Consider the following 10,097-nt stretch of genomic DNA (forward strand, 5'->3'; position numbering starts at 1 on the left):
GGTGCAGGTAGTCTTACCTGCACACTCTTTAAGCAACTTTCTTCCGAGATCTTGGGACTGTCGGCAGCTGCCGTTCCCCCACACTGCGGTCTCCCTGCAACGACGTGATCATCTTGGCGGGCAGCGGCGGGAGAGAGCTCAGAGCTGGGAGAGGCGGGGAGCAGGTGCGGCGTAAAGCGTGCGGTGCCGCAAAACAGGGGCAACTAATCGAAAGCTAACTAATCGATGATGGAAAATGTTGACAACATTTTCCATCATCGATTTTGCAGCACCGACAGTTGTTGCAGCCCCGGTCCCATCAGTCTCTGTACAGAGGAGCTTACACTATAATGCCACCCCGTCACATCAGTCTCTGTACATAGCAGCTTACACTCTAATGTCCCCCCCCACAGTTACATTACCTGCTGGACGCAGGGCTTCGTGACCCACTGGACACTAGACATGTGCACCGGCAAAAAAATTGTTTCGTTTCATGTTTTGATTCGGATTTCGCGTTATTTCAGGATTCGGACGAAATTCGTTAGCGGTATTCGGTACGAATGTTAATTTCTGTTTCATGTTCGTATCGTTCGTTTCATTGCAGCAAAGTGACATTAAAATTTTTTTTTAAATTGTCACTTTGCTGCAATGAAAATTTGTCCACAAACGAAAATGCGTACTGACGACCGCTAACGAAATTTCATCCGGAAAACTAATTTTTCCCAAACGAATCGCACATGTCTACTGGACGCAGGGCTTATGGTTAGTTCACACCATAAGCAGTGTGCTCCGGTCCGATTATGGCCAGAACGCACTGCCCGCATTGCGGCTGGCTCACTTTTTTGCCAGGCTGGAGGGGGAGTGGCGGGCCATTGAAGTGAATGGCACAGTAGCCACGCCCTCTGGCTGCAATGCGATCACCCACACGGGATCACAAGGCACATTGTACCGCCAGTGCGTTCGGGTGTGGTGCAATAAAAATGCTGCAAGCACTATTTTGATTGCACTGCAGGCACAATGTGCCTTGCGATCCCTTGCGGGCGATCGCATTGCGGCCGGAGGGAGTGGCTACGGTGCTATTTATTTCAATGGCCCACCATGCCCCCTTCAGCCCGGCAAATAAGTGAGCCGCCCGCAATGCGGGCAGTGCGTTCCGGCCAGAATCGGACCGGAACGCACTGCTTATGGTGTGAACTAAACCTTAGTGACGCAATGGACTCTGGGATTAGTGACCCGCTGGAAAGGGGGCTGAGTGACGACGCGCTGGAGCAAGCCCTATTTTTTGCGTTTGCAGTGGAACGCAACGGTGGCAAAGTCTTGCCACACGTTCGATCGCAGCCGGTGGGGGGTGTTGAAGCGGTGCCATTGAATTCAATGCACCGCTACACCCCTTCCCGCCGCAAAACGCGGGGAGAAGTTTGTTAGGGATCGCGGTGCGTTCCAGCTGCTACTGCTCTGGAATGCACACGCTTTCGGTGTGAACAAGGCCTAAATAAGGGACCAATGCTGGGCCCCAGCTTCGGGCCCCTCTCAGCCCTGGGCACCAGCTGCTTGCTGATACTGTCCTCTGCAAACACACCCCCCAGTGGGCCCCCACCAAGCAGCTGGTGCCCAAGGCTGAATAGGGGCCCGATGCTGTGCCCCAGCGTCGGGCCCCTACCAGCCTTGGGCACCAGCTGCTTGCTGCTACTGGCTGCTGTCCTCTCCAAACACTCCCCCCAGTGAACCCCCACCAAGCAGCTGGTGCCCATGGCTGAATAGGGGACCAATGCTGGACCCCAGCGTCGGGCCCCTATGAGCCTTGGGCACCAGTTGCTTGCTGCTGTCCTCTGCCAATGCCCATCTCCCCAGTGGGCCCCCACCCCAGCGTCTGACACCATACTGCTGCTGTTCCCCCAGACGTCTGCTTACCTTTCCACTTCAGTGCAGTCCAGGACCAGCAGCTCAGCTCTGCTCCTCTCCCGCCTCGCTCTCAGTGCTGGTTGCCCAAGCTCCGCCCCCAAAAAACCTTTCCTGCACAGGAAGGTACCAACTGAACAGGGGGCAGTTGGGGGGGTGAGCCGTCCCGGACCGTACCAAGTGGGGGCGGGGGGGGGGGGGCGGGACCAAGTTTACTGTACGCCGCGGCAGACGCTGTAAGAGCCTCTGCGGTCCTCGCACTTCACCGTTGGCCGATACTCATGTAAGGTTCCCGGGCAGGCCCCGAAGGCTGGTCGGGCCCCTTACATGGATATCAGCCGTACCCCCCTGACGGCGGCCCTGCCTACAGCATCTGTATAACCCACATCTGTACACATTATCAATGTAATACAAATATGTTAAACAACATACATAAAGTTATGTGGGAATGTACACTAAACCTTTAAATTACACAACCCTCTCTCTTTGCATGATTGTGTCAACATATGCTCACTCATACATCATAATTTGATTACATATTATGCAATTTTAACAGCTAATATAGTGTCAATTCACTTTTATCTGTGCTTTGTGTGCTGAGCATGCTGCAGGTTTCTGCACTGTATTCTAGAGAGGTGTAGTATGTGCAACAGTAAAGATGACTTCAAGAGAACCTTTCTCTAGACCATTCATTTCAACAACAATTCTCCCATAAGAGTATATGTCCATTTAACATGTTTTATGCATGTTATTCACTTGTAAAAGCCTCCCTTGTATAGACATTCAAAGCCCTGAGACTTCTGGGCTCTGCCATCTTGGATTTGAGGACAGCAACCCCCACAGACTCATAGCTGTCACTGAAATGAAACTATAGTATTCCCCTTCCCTCTTACCCCAGCAGCTACATAACAGATTATGTAGAGAGGTAAGTGAAAGGGCGAAGGAGCTATGCCAACACAAGAAGTAATTAGACGTTCCTAGGAGAGAGCTACGACGTGCAAGGAGGAAGGGGGTTGTGCTAGGGTATTGACTTCTGGAGAAGAATTCAATGGCCTATTGCAAGTGAATAAAAATGTAAAAAGCTGCAAGTAAGCATTTAATATACTTGATTTCTCTGTGCTTTTACCTGCATTTTTTTAGGTTGCTGACGGGGTCTTTTTAATCCTTTTTCTGCCACTGACATGAGTACTACAGCAAAGCACCCCTCTAAACTGACTCCAAACTGCTTAAGAGCAGCTTTAAAGCCACCTGATCACTTCCAGCAGCCACACATGTTGGGTATTGCCGCACATGAGAGGAATAATTCTAGGGCCATTATTTACAGTTAAAGAATAACTTTGGGGAACAAATTCTTAACCTTTTGCAGTGGGGCTTACCCACAAGTTAAGTGCTCGTTTAGGTGCAAAACCCACTGCAGGGGTTAAGTAAATGTTTTCCCAGAGTTCTTCTTTACCTCTAAAGTGATGACATGTAGATGCTTTGCTCATTAACAACAGTGTAAATGGGCAATAAAACCTCTGGGATAATATCCTAAAAAAAAGGGTGTTTTCCGAAAAAGAAGGTATGCCAAGCAATGCATCAAGACTTACAATTAAAATGTGATTTTGACATGCTCTACAAGATGAACATAGTCATTTTTTTGTTACCTGCTGTTTGCAACAGTATTCTGTTGAAGTGCAATATGGCCTGATCCATATATTTTTCAGAGAACCTCAGAAGGAATATTTTTGAATTCCATAAGATTAAGGCTAACAGGGATTTTTAATGATTTGCATCTGCATCGGTCCGCTGTCTGGCAATGTGCATTTATTAGTCAAGTGAAAAGTAAATCTCATTTTGAGATTTGTTAATGTAGAAATCCAAAAAATTCCTATATTGTTTTGAGTAGGGTTTGGTGCACCCACATGATGCATTGAGATGTATTAACTAAAAGTCCTGGATGCTATATTTTTTATTGCTTTTTGTATATGTAATGGAATAGGATCCTTTAAAAATGCAACTCACTTGAAAATATTTGGCAACGTACTGTTGCAAAGAAAAAAAAAACTGGCGGTGGGTGGATCCTAAATGCTGCAGAGATTGGTGTCAGGTAAGGACATAGAGCCTCTCTGCAGCATTCTCATGTGAGCTCAGGGTGGAGCCTTGATGCCCTGGGTTTATGAGAAGTGGGTTCAATGACTACGTGTCTGGTTTGGTGACCAGGTGAGTCAATGGGGTACAGTAATAGAGAATGGGTGAAAAAAGCTGCTAGAACACCTTTTTTTATTTGAAGGCTGCTCTGGGGATCAATGTTTTTATGTTTTTGCCCAAGCTGGATTTGGGCTTTAAAAGTAGGAATTCCCCGAAAGGAAATTTTTAGGCTGAACCTGAAAATTTAAAAATTTTGTCAGGCCGAAACCAAAAATGCCTTTTTTTTTTGCAATCTTTTATTTATTTTATTTTTTAAACTTTACAGTCGGGGGCTTTGGGGAAATATTAGGTGTCTAAACAGACCCCTGATATTTCCCTTTTAAAATAGAAAAAGGGATTGAGGACACAGAGTCCTCAATCTCTTTTTCTGCAGCCCTAGCACTCAATTAACAGGAAGCTCTCAGTAAAGAGGCTTCCTGTTCATTCACAATCTGGGGATAATAGATATTTACTATCAACCCATTTATAAATGGACAAGAAGCCTCTGTACTGTGCTGCTTCCTGTTCATTCATAAAGTGAGCAAATAGTAAATACTTACTATGTCCACAATCATGAATGAACAAAAAGTGATGTATAGCACGTCCTGTTGAGTCATAAGCCAAGCTCTTCTCCCACAACGCTCGGCCTCCTGACAGCTTTCCCCTCCCCGCACTGCTCTGCTCGGCCTCCTGACAGCTTCTCTCCTCCCTGCTGGGCGCCGGCAGCTGGATCAGGTCTGTGTCCCCTCTGATCCCTCTGCTGACGCAGGCGGGGATCAGAGGTGACACAGACTGCAGTCTGCGCCCAGTGGGGAGGAAAGAAGCTAGGGATGCGCCGCATTTTTGGCCGCATTTTAGGCAGTTTTTGTACTATATGCATTTTGGCCACAGTACCATTTTCTGACGAAATGTTCTGGTGGCCAAAATTATGGTGTATCCCTATTTAGGAGCTTTTCTACATGTGTGATTCTTAAACTCTGCTTATTACCAGCAGTTTTCTAACCTGGTATTAGTTAATGCAAGTATGGAAGAAATGTCATGTGTACCCTCCACATTTCTGATGTTTGTTGCATTGTTCAAGGATTCACAACTTGAACTGGATATTTAGGGCTTTTTCACCCCACGTCTGGACCAGATCTGGATCAGATCTGCATTCCAGTGCATTTGCATGTGTTTTTGATGCGTTTACGTGCATTTTGGTGCGTTCCAAACCAGAAACGGTGTGAACAGAGCCCAGAAATACTATAGGAATACATTGGGTTGCAATTCAGGTGCGGACAAAAATGTTTTGGTCCAGATCTGGTCCCGACATGGTGTGAACAACCAGTAGTTAAATCAACTGCAGTTAATTGCAAAACCCACAATTATTTGCAGAGCGATGCTTCGTCTATTTAGCAGTTGATCAAAAACCTATTTAAAGTCCTAAAAATAGTTATAATTCCTTCTATGTGGCACCTCTATATTGTTTAACCATTATTTTTACCATTATTTTTTTTGAATAAGATAAAGAATATAATTACTTTCAATGTTTTTCTTTTCTTTTTTAGGGTAAAACATATGCATTTCATGGGTCATTCCCCCCAACATGGAATCTTTTAGCGATTTTGGATTATAATCATCTGTGGAGGACAATCGATGAATGGGGAAAAGAGGTAAAATTGCATGAAAACAATATATGGTTGTGACTGTTGTATGGAGAGGTCATGGTCATATGAGATCCTTGAACTACCTTTTTTATCTTGACCTTCACATTGTTCACATACATTTGCTTAATTGTAATTGTGTTCTTGTGTTTATATGATTCCATTTGGCGTATCTATGATTATTTAGAATATACTACTCAATGGATAGCAGTGACTATTTACATTTTCTGCAAGTTGGAGCATTCAAAATTGAATGACAAATAACCATTGTACACTAATAAATTGGTGATTGATTAGCCAAAGGAACATTAGTGAGTAGAGAATTGCATTAGAGAATGTTGGTGAAAAAGGTTTAGCTTTGTTCACATCAATCATCCTATCATGTGCAAGCAAAGCTCTTTGTTTTTTGTTTTTTAATTTCCCTTGCATGCAATTGACGCACTGAAGATAGCTTCACCTTATTTATTTACTTACCGTACATAAATTAAAATTATCTACCTATTTAGCAAGTAAGTACAAAAACACATTAAATTGGAACAAATTTGTCAGTTCTGGGCACTGCAGCTTATATGAGACTCCAACAATATTTTTTCCATCTTCTTCCAGATCTGAAATCATAACAGCTGTCAAGATATGAAAGCTGTAATCAATTATTAGTTAGCTTAGAGCTGGAATGTGATCATAGATTGCTTTGGTGTAAGCTGCATCATGCTCAAAGCTAAGCCCATATGGATGAGTTTTCGGTCTGCCTTATGTGAGAGAGGAACTGCAGTTACACACAAAAACCTGTATTTTGCCCCTCTTGCTTGTAACACTGCAGTGGGTGTAAACCCTGTCTGCTCCTTGGCAGTTGTGGCAGTGAAAAGGCAATATGCCCGCAAAGAGGTCTGTATTCACACAACTCAATTTGATCAAGAGGAATACAGGATTTTTTTTTGTAACCACAGGTCCAGTTTAAAACCCACATATGTGCATATTGGATCCCCCTCCATACCCCACTCTCAATTCGCTCCTACCCATTTACAAATGCAAAACAAACCCTTAAAACCAATTTTTGACTCACCTGATCCCTCCACGTTACCTCTTCTGAGAGTGCAGTATAGTGGTCCAGCACTGCAGTCTGGGCCTAAGATTACCTGGTTTTCTCGACATACCTTGCAGTGACATCTTCACACCACTGCAGTCTTCTGGGGCCTGAGAGAGCCCCGCCGCTGGCGGTCCCATTCACTTCCATAGTGATGTGGCTTGGCAAACACAACATGCTGTATAAAGTTTGCCATGCTGCAAAGCTTTGTGTCCGTGGCAATGGATACAGCACCATCTGGCTAGAGTGCTTATAATGCAGTGGGCTCCTGGGGAGTTGAAAAAATGCAGGTCAACCACCTGATTTTACCATCTTAAAGAGGTCTAAGAAAAGAAACTTGGAATCATGCATGTCATGTGAGCGTGGGTTCAGTTAAATAAAAGTGGATTTTTGGGTATCTTCTTTAATAAGCCAGGTGATTTGGGGGGGGGGTAGGGGTGGGGTTTAAAGGATTTGCATTGAGATTGTAGTCATCATGGGAGCGAGCTTGGAGCGGTGGTTACTTTACAACACACACAGGGACCATGGGGAACAAAAGTAGCCACCCTACCGAAGGAAGGACAGTGTCAGTACCATTTCAGAGATGATTTGAGAATCTACATCTGAGTGATAAACAAATAACATACATTTTTGTTATAAGTTAAAGGTACTAGAATGTATTTTTAAGATTTTAACTCCTAAGTTTAGTGTCTAGTGTTTAGTGGACTAATTAAAGTCCTGAATATCATCAGTAGATAAAGGAATTGACTCTACAATGCACAAAAAGAGCAGTTAATATGAATAATTTGCAGAATGTTAATATAGTTACTTTGAATATATTAACTGAACTGTTTGATGCTTTGAGAGCAGGAAAGTCATTACTGCCTACTCTGTTCTGTTATTTATCAGACGTCTGGCATGACTCAGTTGTATAATCCATTTATGGTCAGGACTCATTGCTGAACACTGCTTGTCAATGTTAATGCCTTTTTGTTTAATGTTGTTTGACACTGCATTGTAATGTTTAGTTGGATCTTAATTCACAGTTTAGTTTCAGTAATGGTGTGATGAAAGTTAAATTACCCCAGGCAGATATTAAAGACATATTAATGCAGTTCTGTGAAAATTAATACATCATTAAATGCATTTTTTTTTGCAAGCAGTGTAAGTTCCTAAATTAAACTTGATATCAGCCTTTTGCAGTCCCTGTACAGCAGAGCTGAGAGTGGGGAAGAGAAAAGCAGCACGCAGAGCCAATGGGTATGTTACAGTGCAAGGAGCATGCAAATAGGAGGAGACTGCGGAGTGACAGAGATTAGCTCATCAGCGTGCTGCTTCTTCTTTTACTGTTTATCTGTAGATCTCCTACCCTGCAAGACAGGACTATCTTGTGTGGCAGAGCTGTGTACACCCCGGGACTGTTAAAAGCAATACAACATTTGTTGAACCTCCTAAATCTACAACAGTCGGGAGTCCACAGCAAAAACCAAATACATTCAAAGTCAAGAAAAAAACAGTTTAAGGACTACAACAGACTGAGATCATTGAAAATGTGACCAGTTCACAAGTAAATCTATTAAAGCATGATGTTTCTGTTGCTGCTCTTACACTATCCATACACAGGCGGGGGGCAAAAAGGTGACAAAGGACAGAGCAGAGAGGCAACCTGCGGTAGAAAAAGGTAAACACTCCAAGATCTAACAGTCTAGAGACACACAATTTCTGACATTTATACATGTAAACCATATGTATCTATAATTTATTACTTTCTTATATTTTCAGATCCCTGCTGATGCACCATGGAAAGCTCCACACGCATTAGAATGGGACAAGATGACAATGAAGGAGTTTATTGACAAAGTTTGCTGGACAAAGTATGATTTCTACATACTTTTTTTTTGCTGAAATAGTATGCAGACATTCATGAACGATGGTGATATTCGCACATCCATACTCAAATGAACCTAAGAACAAAAATGTTATATATAGTAGTTTACCAGTCCTTACATGTGGTGGCTCCATTAGTTTTCTTTTTTTAAGAACATTTTCTTTATTATATATAGGGAAATACCTGTTGATCTTGCCAGCATTTTGGTGTCCTTGTACCTTCCTGTGCACTGAACTGATATCTTAAGCAATTTTATCCCCTTTCCCAGCTATATTCTGTGAACGACAGAACCCCTGTTCCCTATGTAATGGTGACAAGGAGTGGAGGAGACTTTGTAGTCCAAAACAGGAGAGCTCCCTAGAGTGACAAAGCTGCTCCTTTATAGATACAGTGCAGGGATTGACGGTTGTCTTTCGAGGACAGGAAGTGTGTTACAGACAGTTGAAATAAAGGAAAAGGACCTAAAACACATGCAGCCACCACGTCTAAGGACTGATAAGCTGCAATATGTTGTTTTTTTACATTTTATTCCATTTTTTTTATTCGTTGTGAGGATATGAAGGGATGGATAATCTACTATTTTACAGTTCTTTTTACAAATCTTCAAATGGGGACACTTGTTCCAGTACAACTGTCTTAAGCTGGCCGTACATGGCTTGGATTTCCATGCAGTAACTGCAACCAGTCAGCTTCAATCATTGTTCTTGTATTGTGACAGCTGCGGGTGCCTGGTGTCAGTAAACAATACCTGGCAGAGAAGATTAGTCCTTGCTGTTTATTGTGGATGGGAAAATCAAGTGATTTTCCTTGTTCAGCTTGCTTTAGATAGGATTTACCCTCACTTTGGATAGATGTCCTATCACTTTCTTATGTGCCTGCTTCACTGAAAGTAAAGTAACAGTTCTCCAGGAGTTCTTAACACCCTCATCTCCATCCTACTACTGTATGTGACCTGTACATTAAACCCATACACTATCTCCTCCCTGTGTGTATGACCTGTACATTAAACCCATGCAACAGGGGTGCCCATTAGGTCGATCGCGTTCTACCAGTCGATCGCGTAGTGATCACTGGTAGATCCCGATGTCCTGTCAGTCTTCTCTGGATCCCTGCTGCTCTCCCCCATCTGTATGCAGCGGGGATCCGAGGAAAAGTGAAGCTGCAGTCGGCGGCTAGGTCAGAACCGATATCACAGCAGCAAGCCGAGCGGTGAGGAGAGAGAGAGAGCCGCTCGGCCTGGATCTGATAGCCGGTGGCTCTCTCCTCACCGCACATGCTGCTTGCTCCGTGGTTACAGCGGCCGGCTCCATCCACCGCTGCAGCTTCACCTTTGCTCGGATCTACCTCTCCCCGGGAGAGCAGGGGGATCCAGAGGAGACATTGCAACACCCCACCCCACCCCACCCCACCCCCCCCAACCCAACCCCACCCAACACCATCCAACACCACCCAACAC

At 44.1% G+C, this 10,097-nt stretch overlaps 1 protein-coding gene across 1 annotated transcript in view; it reads left to right on the forward strand.

Moving 5' to 3' along the window:
- Positions 1-10,097, forward strand: part of LOC108800633 (amine oxidase [flavin-containing] A-like) — a 98,122-nt gene that overhangs the window by 47,141 nt on the left and 40,884 nt on the right. The window contains exons 4-5 of the mRNA XM_018572619.1: positions 5,595-5,699; positions 8,536-8,627. Coding sequence (XP_018428121.1) covers positions 5,595-5,699; positions 8,536-8,627 — 197 coding nt within the window. The remainder of the gene's footprint in view (positions 1-5,594; positions 5,700-8,535; positions 8,628-10,097) is intronic.

The sequence above is a fragment of the Nanorana parkeri genome, unplaced genomic scaffold, assembly GCF_000935625.1.
Source record: "Nanorana parkeri isolate BGI_ZX_2015 unplaced genomic scaffold, ASM93562v1 scaffold2087, whole genome shotgun sequence".
NCBI classification, from domain to species: domain Eukaryota; kingdom Metazoa; phylum Chordata; class Amphibia; order Anura; family Dicroglossidae; genus Nanorana; species Nanorana parkeri.